The 22,942-nt window shown below is 36.1% G+C and overlaps 1 protein-coding gene across 3 annotated transcripts in view; it reads left to right on the forward strand.

Annotated features, from left to right (window-relative positions):
* LOC138705840 (organic cation transporter protein-like) overlaps positions 1-22,942 on the forward strand; it is a 106,341-nt gene that overhangs the window by 34,691 nt on the left and 48,708 nt on the right. For 2 of the 3 annotated variants that reach the window (XM_069834518.1, XM_069834516.1), the window contains exons 2-3: positions 16,654-16,808; positions 21,402-21,645. In XM_069834518.1, the coding sequence (XP_069690619.1) occupies positions 16,660-16,808; positions 21,402-21,645 (393 nt within the window). In that variant the 5' untranslated portion in view covers positions 16,654-16,659. Of the gene's footprint in view, positions 1-4,688; positions 4,827-16,653; positions 16,809-21,401; positions 21,646-22,942 lie in introns of those variants that run through there. The other variant, XM_069834517.1, reaches the window with a different exon arrangement.

Consider the following 22,942-nt stretch of genomic DNA (forward strand, 5'->3'; position numbering starts at 1 on the left):
ACGTTAGTGCGACCGTTAATGGAATACGGAACTACGTGTTGGGATCCCTATAGAATAGATCAGATAAATTCCTTAGAAAGAATCCAGTATAGAGCAGCTAAATTTGTTAAAGGTAAAAGAGAAGATGGGAACGATACGATAAAAGAACTTAAATGGGAAACTTTGGAAAACAGACGTAGGAAAACTAGAATAACATCATTCTATAGAGCACATCTAGGTCAGAAAGCATGGGTAGACATAACGGCTCGGTTAGAAAAGCCAACGTACTATGGTAGGAACGATCATGATTTTAAAATCAAATGTAGGAAACAGAAAACGGATGTAGGTAAATTCTCATTTTTAAATAGAACTATAAATGATTGGAATGACCTACCTGCAGCGGTCTTTGAGGGCTGTCCTTCCTTAAGGAGATTCAAGAATAACTTAAAAAGTTGTGTATAAAGTGCAAATTAAAATTAAGGTGACATTCAACATTTAATTTTTTAAGGTGACATGTATTTATCTAGCCTGACGAGTTTACTTCCTTGGTTTGAATTGTAAATTATTTAAAAATAGCGTGTAAGAGGGCCTTAGACTAGAAATGTTTAGTTTAAATGTAGTTCTGTTTATAAGTATGCATAAGAATGCAATTATTTGACTTATATGAACTGTTGTATCAGTGAAGCGAGGTGAGTCAGTGAAGTTATGGTTTTACAGTGCAGTGAACAGTTCCGATCAGTGATAATTTATAGCGTCAATGAAATGTGTTCTATAGTGTCAGTGAAATGTGTTACAGAGTGTCAGTGAAATGTGTGCTAAAGTGTCAGTGAAATGCGTCATAGTGCCACTACAGGGAATGAGAAGAGAGTAAAGTGAAAGACTATTGAAACTTATGTAGGACCTATACATAATTATGTAGGTTGTGTTGTAAAATTAGGTGTTTTATTTTATGTTTTATTATTATTGTGTTAAATTGTATTGTGTACTCTTATTGTATTGTGTATAAAATTGTATATGTGTTGTAAGTTGTATTATGTATTGTAAATTTTATTGTGTATTGCTTATCATTTTAACTGTGTATTGTTAATATTGTATATACCACTGCCACCGGGTGCTTGCCCACTTGCAGTGTAAATAAATACATACATACATACATACATACATACATACATACATCATCTCTGTCTGTAGCAATGTTATCTCTGTTGTCATTGTTTTATTTATACTAGTAGCTTATAACTTGTCGATTTTGGCAAATGTAATAATAATAATAATAATAATAATAATAATAATAATAATAATAATAAAGATAATAATAATTTTATTATTATAATGAAATAATAATAAGAAAATGCACCCTGAATGTGTTGTTACGTCAAGCTTAGGAAGCAAATGTGTTGTACAGTGGAAAAGCTGTCGGCTGATCCTAAATAATAGTAGACTAATATAAACAACAGTTTTACTTGTAGTATAATATCCTTCATCAGGGATGCAAAACTGTGCTACAATTGAGGCAGACGTCATAAGCCGGAACACGTAACTCATCCCTTTCCTTCAACCCTCTCGTCATTGTAGGGTAGGATGAGAAGAAATATGTATTCAGTGTGCGTCATTGAAGGCTCCGGCCTTGTGGACGGGGGAATCAAAGACGTTATATAGGGGGAACAAACTTTCTCCATGCTTCCACCCCTTTCTTCCCCAGTTCTGCAACCCTGTCCTTCATGATTGTGAAACTGTCCCTGATGTGATGTAGGAACAATTTTGATTTTTTACATCCGTTGATTCTTTCAGTCATCATGAACCACGCTTTCTATTACTTTTCATATAGTCTTGGTATATATATAATATAATATAATATAATATAATATAATATAATATAATATAATATAATATAATATGTACGTATAATATATGGCAGCATGAATTAAAATACTCATTCACGATCAGCCCTTTAAAATGAAATGCTTGACAATGACTACATGTATCATTTTATTGGATCTAGGTACATCATAATGCTTACACTGTCTTCATTTACTATTTCTCATCTTGATGCTTTGTTCATTGTACCAACGCCGTTTATAGAGTATAGACACGCGTCTTTCATATCATGAAACACTAATTAATAATTATTTCTGTTAAGTCCTTGGATGACCACGGCCACTCACTAAAGGTACGGTCACACGTCGCTACTTTTGCAGCGATGCAGTACAAAAACTGCGCAACTCTCGTACTGCGACGTGTGAACAACGGTGCAACCCGAAAAGTAGCGACTACCGAACCTGCTGCTCGCTACTTTTCCATGCTGCGCGCAACTTAAAAGTAGCGACGTGTGAACAGGGTTCTCAGGGTTGCAGCCGCAGCATTTTTGATATCGGTTTTGTTGAAACTTTTGCTGCGGTTGCGACCAGTGTTGCCACCCAAATGTGCCAATGATACTTTTATTATTTGAATATATTTTAATGCTAGATGTGATGAAAATAAATTATTTGTAACAGTTACTAAATGCACAACACAGTCTGAGCATATTTGCTGACGATATAATTCACTTTTTTAATTTTCTGTAGCGTAGTTTCAAACAGGATTGCCAACATTGATTACGTGAATATGCTGTTGGTTATCATTTAAGTATATAGGCGTTTTTAAAAGCTTTATAGTAAAAATAATGCCAATTTCTGAATACTAGTTAGGACAGAAAAGCAAATAATTGATAAGTAAGCTTTCGCATGAGTTTATTAATAATGCGAACATAACCACAAAATGAAATCAACACGGAGATGGAAACTTGCAGCATAACTGCGGCTGCAAAAGTAGCGCCTTGTGTGTGAACGGACTCGCAACCTCCAGTTGCAACTTTTGCTGCACTCGGGTTGCGCAGCACGAAAAGTAGCATGCAGCGCGCTACTTTTGGCTTACGTGTGAACAACGACACGCAACTTTTGCAGCTGCAGTACAAAAGTTGCGCAGCAAAAGTAGCGACGTGTGGCCGTACCTTAAGAAAGTATAATTTTGCAACGCAATAAGAACAACAATTTTTTTTTCCACCATGAATATTTTCACACAACGCACTTCACTGACAATTTTCTGTCAGACGAAGGCAACAATCTCACAGGTACTGTATATCTCGTGAAACAAAGGAAAGAAAAAAACCATTTCAAATGTTTAAACAAATAATCGAAAGAAGCAGGATATAAAATTGTACTTCGATTAGAGGATTTCAGATTTTCCTCCTCTCCTTAGAAGTCACGCCATTGGTGTCATGGTGAGTTAAAATTTTCTTTCTTTTTCGTATCGGAGAACAAACAGAATCCTCTTTATCGAACGCTGCACTGGAAGGAATGGTGAACGGGAGAAAAGTTCGGAGCAGAAGAATATATCAGATGATATACAACATTAATCCTAGCAATATCAACAAGGGGAGGGGAGGTTACTTTGTGCCCACCTTCTACAAAATTGATATTTTAAATATGTAATTGATATATTAAAAATATGACAATTTTAGTCATTGTCAGTCATGAATCCTTTTATCTTATTGTGTTATTGTTTAATCGTGTTTATCGATGCAGAATTCCAAAAGCACTGTTTCATTATCATCCGCATGGCAAAAGATCACTAGGTCGTCCGATGAAGAGATGGATTGAAAATTCTAGTTTGAGACCGTAACAGCCACTCGGCCTAATACTTGCGAGGAAGACGACTGATAGTTTTATTAAAATGCGAAAATATGTCCAAGTGTACAAAAAATATGCTCCCTTGTTGAAATAATCCTTCGAAAATATGCAATGGCATTTCAATCTTTCTGTTTTATTATTGTATATACTATTTGCTGATTAAAAATGTTAAAAAAACTGTTCAAAATGAAATATATTTTTTTTAGTAAAACTGGGTCTGTTCAATATGTGAGAAAGGGTGTGAAGAAAGTGTTGGACAATATTTTACAGACTGTTATGTTGAAGTAATTGTTCGAAAATATATGACATTTCAATTTTTCTCTTTTATTACAGTACATACTATTTTCTGATTACAAATGTAAAAGAATTGTTCACAATTTATTAAACATTTATGTAGTGGTCACAAAATACCCCCTTCGGGTACTGCATGGTATTTAAAATACCTTAGTATTGCCAGAGTTAAGATATTATATAAGGAACGTATGCCGAGACAAAGAGGAAGGCGGAAAAAAGGAAAGATTTGAGAATGCTGAGTTTGCAGTAAAAGACCTGCCCTTGGACAGAAAACTAAGTTATAAATGAATATCGATCCTATCCTAGAACCAAATATTATGCTACAGCTTTTAAAATGAAAGCTAGTTGAAACCATGAAAGGGGGTGATTTATTAATATTTTAATGTAGCCTATTTTCTTCCTAGTTGTGAAGGCTAAGCGTACTAAATTCTGTAAATATTGGTCAAAGCCTTTAGATTTGTCAAGCTGGCGGTCCGTGTTCGAATCCTTGTGAGGCCTGGGACTTATCAGTTGAAAGACACTTGTGGCGGACAAGATCACAGTTGGGAGTTTTTCTCGGGGTTCTCCCATTTCCCCACGTTAAACACCAACATCATCCCGTCCGATCTCCATTCCGTCATCATTCCATAGCATTCCCTGATCGCAGGCGGCACGCTGGTCTAGGTAAGAGCGGGGGTTGTCTGCTCCAAACCTGGATACTCAGCGAACACTTAGTGCAGACAGCTAGTGCATAAAAGTTCTCTCAGCTGGACGACGCTAGTGCTCGACTTTCACCTTCAGGACAATAAATAACATCGTTAGTGTCGGTTGGGGAAATACTTGTCCGAGGCAGTCAGCAGTCGGTATGCCGTTTTGAAGGTTGCGGCAAGTTGTGCTTTCGAATAGGTAAGTAATAAGATAGTAGAATCGCTGCTTTCAACCAAAGTTAGCACCGCATTACAAGAGTTGCTACGCGAACAGCACTGTCGTAGTTATCCACCAAAATACTGTACACTTGCTTGGGAAAATAGTAATAGTTACGAGTTTCAATAAGGAAGATAATGAGACCTCTTTCGCAAGTAGTCTATCAGTTTAGTTTAAAAATCTGATTAACGTTGAGCGTTGCTCAAGTCACCACGTGTACCACCCAGCGATAACTAAGGCTCAATAAGTGAAGGTGTTCATTGCGATCCGGTTTCTGCGTGTAAAACGCAAGATACCAGTTCATGCTCATCGCCAACAGGTCGAGGTTAATGTATGGCTCTGTATAATAGTAAAGACAAGAGTTGAGATAACAGCTGAACTCCTTCTGATTGGATATAACCAGTTATGAGTTCCGTTAATTTATTGATAAGTAACCCTAATCATAAATAAGTAGTACGAATAACTGGGTCGATGAAACAATATTAAAATTATGTCTGTTTCGCATAAAAAGCTTTAAAATCTTATCAAATCGCAACACCGATAAAATGTGTAGTAATTTTATAGCACTGAATGACCAGGTAATGAAAAAAAAAAAAAACAAACAAACAAACCACTTATGAAAATAAAATCATATATATTCTATGTAGGTTACTGGTACACATTTAATATAAATAATATATGTAATACGACCACCTCTGTGGTGTAGGGATGAGCATGCTGGTCTCTTACGCAGAGACCGGGTTCGATTCCCGGTCTGGTTGAATTTCCTCATTGAGCTTTTTCAGGGTTTTTCCTCAACCATAGGGAAAATGCCAGGAAATTCGGGCCACAACATCCCTGAATATCACCGGCTTCATTCGTCACCAAAATCATATTCATAAGATTAACTTGCGATACGACCAGAGATGTTGAAGCGAGTATAAATAACAGCAAAAAATTATATATTATATATTTTAATTGATGAGGATGAAAAAATGTCCTGACAATTTTTTTATAATTGCAATATTTAACTAATTATTAAAGTTTACAATATTAGAGTTTGGCAACGTTGCTGAATGGGAAGGAGGGAGCTTACAAGTACACGGTACAGCTCAAGCGGATACAGACATACCGGTACAAAACAGATGTTCTGTTCTAATGCAGGGGCGGATAGTTGTTTACATAAAACGAAGAGCAAATATAAACTTTCAATCTCATTAATAGAACTTTATGGTAAATTTTCATTTTATTTAACAAATTGGGAATATTGGTCCATTTTTTATTGTACGTCTAAAAATAAATAATAATGGTTTGCTGCACAAAATCACACGAACTTTTTTTAAATGCAACATTTTAATCTCTCCCGCTTCCATAAAGCAGTACCACTTTGAAAGAAATTTGTGTTTCTGTGGTTTTCGAAACGAGGTAAGAGACTCCTAGTTTGTAATCATCGTTGAGAAACTGCTACAAAAGTTCGCCGATTAGGTAACCTTCATTGCGGAAAACATTGACGGTATATCTTCTTGCCTCACTTGAATTACGACGACTTTCTCCATAAATTAATAACAAATGATATTCCTAAACTATGAATGACATTGTAAGTTGTTTATCTGATACCTGATACCGAACTGTCATCCGCTCGGCAGTATACCTATGGACAGGGAGCTTGAACTGTACTTACGTCTGTGCAGAGTACTGCCTGCTGAACACGTTGCCACGTCTCTCACGCCAGAATATTAACAAATTTAAGCATGCAATTTTATTTAATTTCACGAAAACATAATAGAACACACAAATGTGTATTTAAACAATATTACCTCTTTGCTAGATATACCTGCTGATGTAATTGTTTTCGTAATTTTACTAACGATATAAGCAGTATAACGCGAATAAAATAAGAGAACAAATATTTTTTCTGGGGAAACTATCAAGTTTTTACCTAATGTTGTATGGACATTTTTTGATCCTGTAGATCGTTCCCGACGACTGTGAAAAGGACGGCACTTACACCCCCTAATACCCTATATATATATATATATATATATATATATATATATATATATAGCCTATGTAATACGTAATTTTTATTTTGTTTGCAGCTACTTTGCCATGGGGAATGAGGAAAACCTATCACTATGCATTTACTAGAAGCAAAGCTATTATACGTGTTTATTGGATTACGCATTAAAGTAGGCTATGGCTGGTTCCATTATCTCAACACTTGAAATTATTTGAATGTACCGAAGTAATTGGAAGTTTGTAATAATAATAATAATAATAATAATAATAATAATAATAATAATAATAATAATAATAATAATAATAGTAATAATAAAAATGTAACAAAATGTGGGATACAAAAGTACAGTAAATCTGTGGCCACTCAGATGTATTTTAGGCAATATGTTTTGTACCATAATCTTTGCTGCACGTTAGTGAGACTTGGGCCATCCAAAAGCAGAACGAGCAGAGAATTAAGACTAGAATCATTCGTACACAATTAAGATTAACTGAAGCTATTAATTATTACGTAAGAACTTTATGTAGCCTAGTATGGGTATATCCGTTACTGTTATTATCAACGAAAGTAGACAGCGGTCTTGAAACCACATCGACAGACTGCCTGACGTCAGATGATCAAAAGAAATGATGAACTATTGACCTTTCGAAAAGTGATCTTTGAAACGATGGCATGAATCCATTGAGACCACAATGGAGCACTGGTTATTTTCTTGACGATGATAATGGTGAACAGTGATTTAGCGATAGTTCACTTAAAATCTGGGTCTCCATATTATAAAAAGCCCCAAATTTCCGACATTTCTTAAATTAATCATATTTTTACTCCCTGATTACATGAAGTAGGCCTATGAAGAAAAAGTACTGCGAAAACAAAAATAAATAAATTTCCAGCAATACTGATACGCGAAAAGCGGTTTTTATATGCCTTGTATTTATTTTGATAGCTATTTTTATTAACCATTTAATGGGTTTTGTACATAGTCAGTATCTACGAGTTAATTGATCCGGGAATAATGAACATGGCTGATGGTAATTTTTACTATAATGAGTATTAATTTGTACAATTAACATAAACTACAACTTACTTAAAATTGTTTCTAATTATTTTTTCTTTATTTCAATCGAAATCATCTCCAAACAAAAATTTTACGACTACAAACTTACGGGAAATACACGTTCTAAATTGAAGTAACGTTAGTTACTCGTTACGGAAACGAACAAAAGTACGGCAGGGGACCCTACCGCTATAATTGCGTGGACGTTAAAATGGTGGTCGTTACATTATTTCAAATAATCTTAGATCACCGCTTGATAAGAGACATCTTAGCAATAATCGTAAAACATAGAACTTAAAAGTAAATGAATATCATAACCAGTGCAAGGGAATAAATGTAGCATTCGTATAATATAATGCAATACATTTACTATGATATTCAAATTTAATTTACTCTTCCAAAAATAATATGTTGTGGGTTGCATCGGCCCGCTGCCGCTAAGGAGTAGCAATATGTTGTGGATTGCATCAGCGCTCTCCCGCTAAGGAGCAAGAAGCGAGTAGAATATTACAGAAATGGTAACAGACTGTTTTTCCCGAATTTGTGCTCACTTAAACATTCCATGTTAAAAACAGAGGCTTATTTTCTGCAAAATATTTGACTATATATTTATAGATCCTACACTGAAATGAAAACTTCCTAAGACCTTTTTTTAGTCAGCTATTTAACGACACTGCATAAACTACTAGGTTATTTAGTGTCGATGGAATTGGTGATAGCGCGATGGTATTTGACAAGAGAGGATTTGCCATGGGATTATATGACATTCGCCTTACGGTTGAGGAAAACGTAGGAAGAACCCAGTTATGTTCATCATATTCGACAATGTTTTATATCGAATTACTTCGTATTTTTATGTAGGCCCAGTGATTTTTAATTAATTTTTTCTTCCTCGTGAAAAATTATGTTGCGTACTGTCACATAGGAAGTTTCATAAAATCAATGGGATGATATTTTCTCTTTATATGAAACATTATGAAATTAGTCCCAACTGAATCAATTTTTCACTGTGGTTCACTCAAAGTAGGTATATCGAACGTATCTATTATCACTTTAATATTGTAGAATTCGCGATTACAAATCAAACGAGTGGTCGCACAGGTCTGTAGCTGCTCTGGATGCCGAGATATTACTGAGAGAGTCGTTGTTGCACGGCTAATTTCATACGCAACTTCGACTTACTCATGCCCTAGTGGGGGAGATGTGGCGTCATTGGGCGTGGGCGCACAAGTTGCATTGGTCGTAGCCTAACTAGTAACATTAGCATTAGGCTGTGGTTCATAGTGTTGTTATAGTAAGCATTTTAAATTTGCCATTTTTTGTTTTACCATGAATCCCAGAATGGATGCCCATACTCGGTGCGGGAAGAAACGTAAACCTATTCTACGTCAAAAAAAGTACTAAAAATTGGCCACACAAATGTCCCTTTTTCTCGGAAATTTTCAAAGGTTCAGAAACAAAATGTTGTACACATATTCTCTCATTATTCCCAGCTATAATCATAAATCGTCCCGCGCCGTGGCGTCGTGGTCTAAGGCATCCTGCTTAGGACTCGCGTTACGGAATGCGCGCTGGTTCGAGTCCTTTTTGGGGAAGACATTTTCTCATGAAATTTCGGCCAGTGTATGGGACCGGTACCCACCCAGCATCGTGATTCACTTGGGGAGCTACGATAGGTAACGAAATTCAGTTGCGAAAGCCAGCTATAACGGCTGGAAGAACCATCGTGCTAACCACACGATACCTCATTCTGGTTGAATGACCGTCCATCTCTACTTCGGCATGTGGGCGTGAGGCTAGTAGCCGGCTGGTCGGTCTAGGCCCTTCACGGGCTGTAGTGCCACGGATTATTATTATTATTATTATTATTATTATTAATAATGTTTGGTTTATTAATTAAAGTAGTTTTACTACAAAAAACTAATATCTACTATATATGAACAATAAAACTATGATTTTTACATAGGTACTAATTTAAACATATTTTCATTAATAATTGCATTATGTTCATTAAAACTTATCCACATGTTCTTCAGTATTTACTGTGTATAATGTGTGCAAATTTCGAAGAGTGTAGTTGTAATTATTTATGAGAAAACTGAACATTATGTTTCTAAAAACAATTTAATTTAAAATTTATTAGTTCGCATTTAGATGGGCACTGGAATATTAAGAAGACAATTTTAGGATCTAAAAATTATCATGTAATATAAACTATATTTTTAATCTACATAAGATGTTGAACTCCTTAAAAATACAATGAAATGCGATTTTTGGTCATCAACATTACCCAGTTTACTTAAAATGAAGACGCCTTATTTTTCTGGATATGCAGTTTATTGAGCATAATAAAGAATTGACTTCTTTCGAAACGAGTAAAAAATTTAATGAGAAAATACATGCTGTTATTAACACCGAATTTTTTAATTCGTTATTCTTCCTTGCATATTGAAAATAATAAATAATGTACGTAGTAAAAAGAAGAGACGATTCTTATGGGTACCTCTTAATGAATCAAGCGGTTTCACAAAATAAAATTGTGACAGTGCCATAATTGAAGTGTTCAGAGCCATAGTGGGCCAAGCGCCATTTATTAAAAACGGAGGAAGCAAGGGTTAAAGTTAAGTGAATACCATAGTTTAATGAAGATTGACATATCATTTAGTTTTAATGTGTATACTTTATATTACTTGCTATATGTTTCCAATGAATTATTGTAATAACTTCATTTTAACCTTTGTTTTCTACGGTTTTAGCAAATGGCGCTAGGCCCACTATGGTTCTGAACCCTTCTATTGTCTTATTTTCAGCGATGATAATGATAATAATATTAATATATGTACGCTATTTCGTATAAAACTCTTCGAGCTGCAATGACCAGACTACTATGACGAGGCAAAATAGAAAAATTCACAGACCATTGATGATTGATAACGTTTTAGTCTCAGTTGCAACGCTGCGAGGATACTATGACCATGAGTTTAGGATACTCATGTTTGTCCTTGATTATGACGAGTGTTATCTCAAGTGGAGGCCAACACCACGTCATAAGAGTCTTACTTCGTGTTCATACATTCGTTGTTCGTATACGAGCTAGAACATGTTTAAATATTGACATAGCTAGACGGAGATCCATCCGGGCTGGAGAGCCGAAAACCGGAATAAACTTGGCAGTAATTACATTAGTACTATTGGGTAAAACTATTTCCAATAGCCTCGATATATTTATTCCAAGTAACTTCGTTTATTTATTTTATTTTTTCGTAATTAGCGAAACCTGTTCAAAGTTTAATCTTGAATGAAAAGAAATCACACGTCTTCAGATAGAATGTACAACTGGCAGATATTAACTGCCAGCTGATATTAAAGTACAAAGTCTTGCACTCAGAAAAGTGTGTCACGTGTCATTCGTCTGATGAAGGAACTCCTGGTCATTTTGGTCAACTCAACTTTATTTCTTCTTCTAGGGTGGAAATTAGTATTAACTAACATTCAGTTGGAGGTCTCTAAAATAAATATATATAGTACTGACATATATTTCTTACATGCTTTAAGTTTTAGAGAGCGCACGGTTAACACGTTGCGTTATATGCCGAATGTCGCGGGTTCGATTCGCAATGTCATGGATTTACTCGAGATAATCCTTCCGGCCGCACTATGGTTTTGGTATTTATTGAACCTCTAACAGAAATTAGTACAGGGGTATTTTCTGACTTGGACGATACAAGTAAAAGCGTAGATCCCGTGTCTTATATTTACAGCGTTTAGAAGAATGAAAGTATTCCAGGAAAGATTTACCGGCCAACTTTCTTTCATTCTTTTTTCTTTCTATTTTTCTTTTCTTCTTTCTTTCTTTTTTCTTTCTATTTTTCTTTTCTTCTTTCTTTCTTTCTTCCTTTATTCTTCATATCTTCTCTCTTTCTTCTTTCTTTTCTCTTTTCTTTCTTCTTTCTTTCATCATTCTTTCTTCTTTCTTTCATCATTCTTCTTTCTGTACTCCTTTTTCTTTCTTTTCTTCTTCTTCTTCCTTCCTTCTTTTACTTTCTTCATTCTACTTGCTTTCTTCTTCCTTTCTTTTCTCTTTATTTTTTCTTTCTTCTTTCTTTCCTTCTTTCTTTCTTCCTTTATTCTTCATATCTTCTCTCTTTCTTTTCTCCTTTCTTTCTTTCTTTCTTTCTTTATTTCTTTATTTCTTCTTTCTGTATCTCTTTCTTCTTTCTTCCTTTCCTCCTTCTTTCTTTCTTCCATCTTTATTTCTTTCTTTCATCATTCTTCTTTCTGTATTTCTTTCTTCTTTCTTCCTTTTCTCCTTCTTTCTTTCTTCCTTCTTTATTTCTTTATTTCATCATTCTTCTTTCTGTATTTCTTTCTTCTTTCTTCCTTTCCTCCTTCTTTCTTTCTTCCTTCATTCTTTCTTTATTTCTTCTTTCTTTTTTTCTCCTTTTTTCTTTCTTTTCTTCTTCCTCCTTTCTATATTCTTTCTTCTTTTCCTTTCTTCGTTCTCCTTATTTTCTTCTTCCCTTTTCTCTTTCTTTTTTCTTCTTTCTTTGGTGTTTCCATGTTATTTCTTTATTCTTTCTTTTTTTCTTTCTTTCTTCTTTTCTTTCTTCCTTTATTCTCTATTTCTGTTCTTCTGTGAACAGCTATTCCTTATGATTTTCAAGTTTCTGTGTACTTTCTGAAATAAATAATGAATTACAGAAATCACAAGTCACATTTTTTCTCAATTTCAGTTTCTCGTATGGCTGTGTACATTTTACAGCGGCAATAAGTTACAGTGAATTGCAGGATCGCAAGTACAGGACATTGGGATTTTTAGGAACAAAAAATTGTCTTAGTTTACTTTCCTTTGTTTAACTTATTTTTATTGGCTTAAAGAAATTTGAGGACTGAAATAATCACTCATATAATCTTCCATTTTTGTATGCTCGCGTACTTTTTTCAACTTTTTGGCTTAACTGTACATTTAAAATAGTTTGGAAGCTAAAAAATTGCCTTCTTCACCTAGGAATTGCTTTAAAGGAATAAAATGATTGTTACATCATATTTTAGAAACTCCACATGCCCAGGCAATTCAGACTTTTTCCAGCAAATACTAAAGAAAAACATTCAAGTTCATTTTATGTCAAACATTACATCCTATTATTATGCTTTAATGAAAAAATAATAATTTCCGAATACCAAACACTTTTGAAGATAGGCCTAATCAGTTTTTTTGTGTCTCCCGAGAAATTTGCTTAAATGAACATTGTGGGGTGTCTACGATTTACGATTCAAATGAGTCAGCGAGTAGTCGAGGACTATATCGGAGATCGAATATAAATCACAATTAATGTGAGAGTGTGTTTGGGACACTGAATTGTTTCGGAAAGCACACAATATAATATAATTATAATTAAAAACTATGTGTTATCTGTATAACATTGTTTATTAGTAGAAATTATTATACAGGGTGTTAAAAAAGTATCCAATATTTTAGGAGGCGATAGTATGCATCAAAACAAGAAAAGAATGTCTAATAAATATCGGTCCTACAACACATACTTTCTGAGATCTGAACACTTGTTCATAGGAGGTGCCCAATGTGACGTCCATTCATGGCAGTGCATGTCTCTGCCCTACAATACAGCAGACTACCAGATAATCATACCGTAGTTGACACCCCTGGCATGGAATAATGATACATCGGAAGGAATACTGAAAACAAAAGCCTGGTTGCGGATATGAGCGGGGTTCAGCAGAGGTGGTGTTGTGAATTTTCGTAATCAGCATGTGTAGGCTAATGAAAATCCTCATGCAGTTGAAGAAAGAAGGCATCAGCACCGATTCTCAATCAACTTACGGGCAGGCGTTCTTGGTTATAGATTAATAGGGCCATACGTGGTACCACAGAGATTAACTGGGAATCGTTATCAGACTTTCTTATTAACGTATTAAAGCAAATTTCAAAGAGTGCGTGATTCCTTACGCCGTGGGGCAGAGGAATGCATTGCCATGAATGGACGTCACATTGAGCTCCTCCTATGAACAAGTGTTCAGAGCTCAGAAAGTATGTGTTGTAGGACCCATGTTTACTAGACATTATTTTCTTGTTTTGATACATACTTAAGAATTTAATAATTAGCCACGAAATCCTGTGAAGGGCAAGGGCCTCCTGACTATGCAGGATGGCTTGTCAAGCAGTTCCCGGTTAACCAGTCTGGGAATGAATACTAGCACCTCTTAAAATACTGGATACTTTTTTTAACACTCTGTATTTTATGTGCATCATTCCCAAATAAATTGACTCATAAATACTGAATATGATCAAAATTCTTCCAACAATTTTGGAAGAAATCACTGTACACCGGCGGATAGGCAGACCGTGTAACTAAAACCACTTTTTATGTATCAGTGTTATAGAAAACGTGTGTTGACGCTAAAATAGCAAAGTCGATTTTTTTAAGTATCACAATTCTTTCTCCTTATACTTTGCATAATGAGGAAGTAAAAAGAGAGGACAAAGATCCTGCAGGGATATCTACAATTTTAATAGAAATGTTGGCGCAGAGGCATCTATCCATAAAATAAGGAACTTGGTGAATAAGTAACTATTGGCCTATAATATAAGTCGGGTGACCAACAGTCCTTTCACGCGCAATTTAAAATTTCAACCTCCTCGGTCCGATTTTAACCTGTGATTCATGGATCTAGAACAGGCTCCGCCAAGTCGAGTCAAGATCGCGAGAGGGCGTACAGGCCTGCTTACGGCTTCCACTGCGGGCAGTACACTTGTACACTGCAGTCTATCAGTGGTGAAACGTATCGAGGTCGCTTGGGGACACCGGTGCACTGCATTTTGCACCAGGAAAATTGATGTGCTAAAAACATTAACCTTAGCAATGTAATGGATGTTGTTATGCGAACAATTAATTTCATAAGGTCTAAAGGACTCAATAACAGGGAGTTCAGGGCACTGCTTGATGGTATTAACAGTATGGGGATTTACTCTACCATACCGAGGTAAGGTGGTTAAGTCGAGGAAAAATTCTGGAACGCTTTCTCGCACTTAGAAATGAAACTGCCTTCTTTATGGATGTACATGGGAAACCTGTTAGAAGCCTTGGACATGAAAGAATATATAAAAATAATGCAACAATTGTGCGAAGGTTTCGAACTTAGATTTGAGGATATTAGAGAACGTGAACAACAATTTAAGATATTTGCAATATCTTTTTCAGTGAGTGTCCTGGATATTCCTGCTGAACTACAATTAGAAATACTTGATTTACAAAGCGATATTGAGCTAAAGGATAAGTATCAAAACAGAAAAAGTATTAACCATTTCTATACTTGTTTTCCACGAGAAAGGTTTCCTAAACAGTACAATCTTGCTGCAAGAACGTTGTGAATGTTCGGGACAACCTACATATGCGAAATACTGTTTTTTTTTTAATGAAGTTTACAAAGTCACGTCACAGAAACAACTAAGTGATGAACACTTGAAAGCATGTTTGCGATTGGGTGGTACTAAAACAATAGCTCCGAGAATTAAATAGCTGCTTACTAACAGAAAACTGCAAAAATCGCCGCGGATCTCTGATGTTTAAGAAAAAGTACTATTATTAGAGAATTGTATTTGAATAACAACGTTTGTACTGTTGTTTCATTTTGTTAATTGAATTGTATAGCAATGAGAAGAAGACAAACGGTATATTAATCTGTATAAAAGTGTATATTTTGTTTTGTTCCATTGTTGTGCAAACATGCAAAAATTTGTTTCGTATATAGTTAACTGTACCAAATTGTATAGAGTACTGTTTTTCAGTATAGTGCAATTAACAGTGAAAGCGTGCTTCAATTAAAAGCTGAAATTAATTTATATTCTTATCACAAATTTGGTTCACATACAAGTTCTTAGCTCCGCCACTGTGGAAGCCGCTACCCTTGCCCGCAGCCGTACGTCAGGGCTTGAGGGTTTGTACGTACGCACGAGAGTGTAGTCACTTGATGGTCCCTGATCTAGAAGCATGTGCTGTAGCCTTTAAAACTCTAAGGAGTACTCTTTAGAAGTAATGAAGTCTAGAACATAAATCCAATTGTTACATCGCCAGGTTAGTGAAGGACATAGTTAATACAAAACTTTCTACATGTAAGCCAGGTGTTACCAATCAATTCTTTTGCAATAAACTATATTAAACATGAGAACAGAGTTTTTAAAAATGAAAACACACATCCCACTTTTGCTCTGAGATCTTTGTTGTAACTCAAGTCGCAGCGCTTTTTGCTACAAATTCTGACGCATAATAGGGTCTTATAGATATGGAGTGTTTTGTGTTTGTTCTGGATTGTCTGAAGAAGAGACTTCGAGTCATGTTGTCTGGGTGGTCAGACAGTTCACCAAACTGTATGTCTAACATTGATTGTGGATATTATGATTCTGAACAACCATGATCATCACCAGTAAGTCTCAGTGGACTGTAAAAATTTAATTGACTGAATAATTAATTTCTTTGACCTTTGGATTATGAAAAGAGAGACAATTTAATATTCGCTGTAGTGGGAATTCCTTCAATAACTCTTCACGTGTTTCTAAGCGCAGCAACAAATTACGTCAGTTGTACGTCTACTTAGGCCTATTTGGTGGCCGATAGAGAATATTTCTTATCTGGACATTAAAGTGTAAAAGTCAGATTGTGAACGTCATATTCTGATAAAGACGCGACACTCCACAATAAACTCTCGTAAAATTCATATTGTTGTCTCTGCTACAGCTCGCAATGGATCTCGACTTGGATAAAATTCTGGACGAAGTGGGCCACTTTGGTAAATTTCAAGCCATCAACTATCTGCTTGTAGGATTTCCAATCTTATTATCCGCCATGTTCGCTCTCAGCTATATTTTTACGGCTGGTGATCTGGATTACAGGTACAGTACAAGCAACTTAACACCATGAAATTCATAACATACTACGAACGATTTAAGTTATTATTATTATTATTATTATTATTATTATTATTATTATTATTAATTTATTTTTGGCGGCCGGGTATCTCAGTTGGTAGAGCAGCTGGCTACGGACTGGAAGGTCCGAGGTTCGATCCCAGGTGGTGATAGGATTTTTTCTCTTAGCCAAACTTTCAGAACGGTCCCGAGGTTCACTCAGCCTCCTATAAAACTGAGTACCGGGTCTTTCCCGGGGGTAAAAGGCGTGGTGCCGACCACATCACCTCATTCTAGTGCCGAGGTCATGGAAAGCATGGGGCTCTACCTCCATGCCCCCCCAAGTGCCTTCATGGCATGTTACGGGGATACCTTTACGTTTTATTATTGTTAATTTAGTAGGGATATACTTCTGTGCTCTTCACAGGGTTCCTCAACCTAACGATAAACTCTTCTTCCTCCAAATATCGCGATCTAGACATTCTTTACCTTCCATGTTTCTTTTCTGCTTGCTGTCTCTTCCTTGCTTCCTTTTTCCAGGTGATATCTAATGGAGAACATCTTTGTTGATTTGAGTATCCTCTCTTCGCATTTGTGTCCATACATCTCAATTGTAGTTTTTGAAGTATATTTTTCTTTGCACACATTTTCCTATTATTACATTATATTTCCCTTTATCCATTCTTGCTATTCATGCTAATCTCCTTAGATACTCCATCTCCGCTCACAACATTTTTTTTTTCCGTTTGAATATTCATATTTCAACTTCGTAAAGTAGAATGTTTTTTGCTACTGTCTTGTATATAAACATTTATTATTATTATTATTATTATTATTATTATTATTATTATTATTATTATTATTATTATTAGACTCGGTTTTTGACACATCTTCCAATAGCCCTGTACCATTCTTCTCTGGTGTATCGTTCTTCATCCAAATTTAATCTCCTCATCGCTATTTGCATATTAGAACCTACTGTATTATTCTTCCAGTTGTTGTAGACCTTCCTCTTTTGCGTTTCTCTGGTGATATTCATTTCAGGACTTTTTTTGGTAATTGTTATTCGGCATCCTTCGCACATGTTCATACCATTTCAACTGTTTCGTTGTTATGTAATCCAAAATTGTAGTTTCCACTTTAATCATTTCTATAATTTTCCTATTTCTGATTTTGACTTTTCTTGATATTTGGGCTGCTCGACGCCGAAAGTAAATTTCAGTTACCAATAATTTTGATAAATTTTCTTGAGTGACCAAATACTTACACCATAATTTATTATGCTTTTCACAAATTAGGAGGCGAGACCTGCGATAGGGAAGGAATGAGCTATCAGAAAGAGAGTTTGTTTCATGGTGGTTAATATTATATACGAATATACCGACACGGAAATTCATCTCAAATTAAAACCTATGTTTCCCCGCCATACCCATTATCCATTGATGATACAGCCACAGAACGTGATAAGGTCACAGGACAGGTCTTGCCTCCTCTGCTGTACAATGCTGTAGATCTGTATTTTTGTTTTTTATTTATGATTTTGTCTCATATTCCATTAAAAGTTCATATAGAATATTTTCCTTTATTATTTCTGTGTTTTATTTCTTCTCCATAGTCTCCTTTCTTATTTATTTTAACTCCTAGGTATTCAACTTCATTGTAATTTTTAATGATATCTACTTTCATTACTAAAACTCTTGTTCTCCATCTCTAATAACTAAATATTTTGACTTTTTATTATATTTGATCCTTCAGGTTCAGGTTAACTTGCATATTGTGTATTACACGGGATTTTAAATGTAAGTTAAGTACCAATCTTTGTACCGGTATTGTATTATGTAGGCCTAATGGTTATTTCGGTCTGAGTGCCTTTCTGTTGTTTGAAAGAATTCTAAGACCAACCATAGGTTCAATTACTTTAAACTTCGGTAAAGAGTCTGGAGAATTTATGAAATCTGCTAAAGTCCACACCTGTGGAGTAACGGTCAGCGCGTCTGGCCGCGAAACCAGGTGGCCCGGGTTCGATTCCCGGTCGGGACAAGTTACCTGGTTGAGGTTTTTCCGGGGTTTTCCCTCAACCCAATATGAGCAAATGCTGGGTAGGCCTAACTTTCGGTGCTGGACCCCGGACTCATTTCACCGGCATTATCACCTTCATCTCATTCAGACGCTAAATAACCGAAGATGTTGATAAAGCGTCGTAAAATAACCTACTAAAAAATCTGCTAAAATGACGGGGACATTACGTTGACATACTGATTACACAAGATCGATCTAAAATAAGTTGAATCTCCATGAAAGATTGGAAATTCGGTAATAATAATAATAATAATAATAATAATAATAATAATAATAATAATAATAAGTTCTAAGAAGTAGGACTCTCTGGATATGTGGTTAGTATGACACAAAGCTACAATCTATGTCAGTCAGTGGTTTTCAACATTTTTTTCTTACGGCCCCTTCACCTCTGAGTAAATTTCCGCGGATCCCCTGTTTTTCACATTGAAATGCCATTTTTTCACATTTGAGTATGTGGATTTTAATGTCATTCTTTGCATTGGTTGGCCCAAGAAGGTGTGAAAATGTCAAATTTTCAGTCTTTTTACGCACACTTGTAAAGACTTTACGTTTTGAATAACTCTCTTCTAGAAGAAACACGCCATACCTATAGACTCTCTGTCATAGAGCGTTGCCCTTGGTGCACCATTGAAGGTGGTCTACAACGTACCAGTGTAATGATTGTGACGATTAATGGGTCAATGGTGGAATGTCGCTAAGATAAACGGGAGTACCTCGCCAAAACGTACCGTCCAATACCGTCTTTGTCCACTATAAATTTCACATGGACCAGCCGGGATCCAAGCGTGGAAAGCTGACGCTGTAGCCGTGGTACGCGATTCTAAGAATCCATATACAGTAACTTTGGCGGCGCTCCTGACATAAGTCTGCGATCTCCAATGATTCGAGCCACATAGGCCTACTTTGAAAACCACTGACATATACATTGTAACAGACAACAATCCTTTCAGAAGAAAGCTGAATCTCCGATTCGTTATCGGAAATCTAATCCATTCGCTGTGGAGAGGTAGTAGTATTAGTAGTAGTAGAGTAGTAGTGGTAGTGGTAGTGGTAGTGGTGGTGGTGGTGGTAGTGGTGGCAGCAGTAGCAACAGCAGTAGCAGCGGTAGTGGTAGTGGTGGTAGTGGTAGTGCTGGTAGTGGTAGTGGTAGTAGTGGTGGTAGTGGTAGTAGTGGTGGTAGTGGTAGTAGTAGTAGTAGTAGTAGTGGTGGTGGTGGAAGTAGTGGTGGTAGTGGTAGTGGTAGTAGTGGTGGTAGTGGTAGTAGTAGTAGTGGTAGTAGTAATGGTAGTAGTGGTAGTGGTAGTGGTAGTAGTAGTAGGAGTAGGAGGAGGAGTAGTAGTAGGAGTAGTAGTAGTAGTGGTAGTAGGAGTAGTAGTAGGAGTAGGAGTAGTAGTAGTAGTAGTATGAGTAGTAGTAGTAGTAGTAGGAGTAATAGTAGTAGTAGGAGTAGTAGTAGAAGTAGTAGTAGTAGCAGGAGTAGTAGTAGGAGTAATAATAGTAGTAGTAGGAGTAGTAGTAGTAGGAGGAGGAGTAGTAGGAGTAGTAGTAGTAGCAGTAGGAGTAATAGTAGTAGTAGTAGCAGTAGGAGTAATAGTAGTAGTAGCAGTAGGAGTAATAGTAGTAGTAGTAGTAGTAGTAGGAGTGGTAGGAGTAGGAGTAATAGTAGTAGTAGTAGTAGCAGTAGGAGTAATAGTAGTAGTAGGAGTAGGAGTAGGAGTAGGAGTAGGAGTAGTAGTAGTAGTAGTTGTAGTAGTAGGAGTAGAACCTCTATTATCTATCTTAATGAAGGGGGTGAACTGAATGGTTAATCGAAAAAATCGGATAATCCGTACCATAAAATATTTTCGTGAAAGTCAATAATACTTACACTTACGTAATTTTCTCTGTGGTCTTATATTTAATACGCTAGGTAATGGAACAGAAGTTCTTTAAAGTAAGTCTGGTTGTCAACGATGGGTTTTCAACGGCCAAACAAACTCCTTGTCATGGTTGTCTGTGTAAGATAGAAATTGTGGAGGTCTCATGTTGTAAATTTATGTACTTTAAACACTTTATTCTTAATTATTCTCGAGCACAGTTTAACTCTAGTCTCTTATTCTGATGTGCCATGAGCCAGAGAGTTTCTTTCCAAATCACTCAATTATTTGAACTTTTTTTTCGATACTTAGCACAACACATTTTCTTTTAACATCCGTGAAAGACATTTTATATAGAAGTTATACAGTATGCCAACTCGAACAGTAAACCATACTGTGTAAGGGTGAAGGCTTGTAATGGCTAATAAATTAATAACACTCTCTAAAAAAATATAATGTGTCATAGTACTTCATATTCTGTATTTCTGTAGCAAAAAAAAAAAGCGAAAGATAGTCGGATAATCCTCCAATCGGTTAATAGGGTGACGGATAATCGGGGTTCTACTATAATAATAATAATAATAATAATAATAATAATAATAATAATAATAATAATAATAATCTAGTGTTTGTGTTGCAGATGTCGTATCCCTGAATGCGATACCGACAGCTCATCTTTCCGACCGAATTGGCTGCAGAATGCAGTGCCATTTGAAGAATCCACTCCTAGTCGCTGTCTTCGATTCGAACTCCAGAACGTTTCCTCTTTCCATAGCAGAAGTAATGAACGATCTAACTGCACATCCGAAATGTTCAATCAGCAAAGGACGATCAAATGCTACGATTGGATGTACGATGGCGAGGAAACCACAATTCTCAATGAGGTACGTGTATAACTGTACTGTCTTATGTAACTTGGGATTTTCGCATGTCTGTGATCATTCTATTTGACAACATTCCTTTACAATCGGTATATTTTTAGTTATTTATATTTCTGTAGTGCTCGGGAAAAGTGGCACAAGTCAAAAATGTTAATTTTACAGGAGAAGGAAAAAACTGTCTTCACACTAGTTTATGTCGATTTGATTTTCTTTTGTATGAATTATTCTAATGGGAGAAATACTTAGGTCTCTTTTCCCAAGCGAGCAGATGTTCCGTAAGTTGTCAAAATTAATAAAATTTTTTGTGGAAACTGATTTATGCCACTTTTCCCAAGCATTTCAGATTTAAACCACTGAATCCGCGTCTGTGTTTGAAACGCTAGCGCGCTAGTCTTCCATCCAGGCTGCATGAGTTCGGTTCCCTGCCAGATCGTGATCGAATTTGTGGGGGACAAAGCAGATGTTACAGAGAGTTTTCTTTGGGTACTCCAGTTTCCCTCTATGATTGCACAAACACAATTCATTTACCTCTCATTTCATCTATAATCTGAAATAATTAAAAATAGGCTGGGGTGAAGTCTTGAGATTTGATATAGGAAGAGTTTGGGCCTCCGGGCCCTGGGGCTTATCAGATACTCGTCTGGGGATGGAACCTGACTCTATTAAGGCTGATACAAGATGGCTCATCTGTCAGCATCGGATTCACGAATGCCACCCAGACCGCATATACAGGGTGAGCCAAGACCTCCGTGATAAATTCAGAAGGGTGATATATATCTCGCAATGATGATCATTTTTTGTTAAATAATCTATGTTCTCTGACGGGTCATTTAATAGCTACGCGACGTCAAAAGAAAGGTAAGTTTTACTTGGGCCTATAATTTACACGTAAGAGAAGAAATATTCATTTTTTATCCACGTACCCTTGCGAATAGGTTACAGAAGGCGTTCACAATGTCTACCCGAACCTCATTACATTTATTCCTCTGGCGAACATTTCAGTACTGTGTCGTAGTTGATAAAAAACAGCGAATATTCGCATTATCAATTCCTCTCTGGTGTCAACTGGGATGATATACACGACACTCTTCACATGTCCCCAAAGAAAAGAATCTAGGGGCGTTAAGTCGGGTGGTCGCGCTGGCTAAGCAACAGATCCTCGTCTCTCTATCCATTGCTCCCCGTAGGTATTGTTCAAATGTGCTCGTACACACCGCTATTGGTATATACGCAAAGCTTCTCTCCCGTTTCCTCTAGCTTCCCCTTAACACATCACTCACTTCAAGCAGATCAAAGACGT

The sequence above is a fragment of the Periplaneta americana genome, chromosome 9, assembly GCF_040183065.1.
Source record: "Periplaneta americana isolate PAMFEO1 chromosome 9, P.americana_PAMFEO1_priV1, whole genome shotgun sequence".
Classification (NCBI taxonomy): domain Eukaryota; kingdom Metazoa; phylum Arthropoda; class Insecta; order Blattodea; family Blattidae; genus Periplaneta; species Periplaneta americana.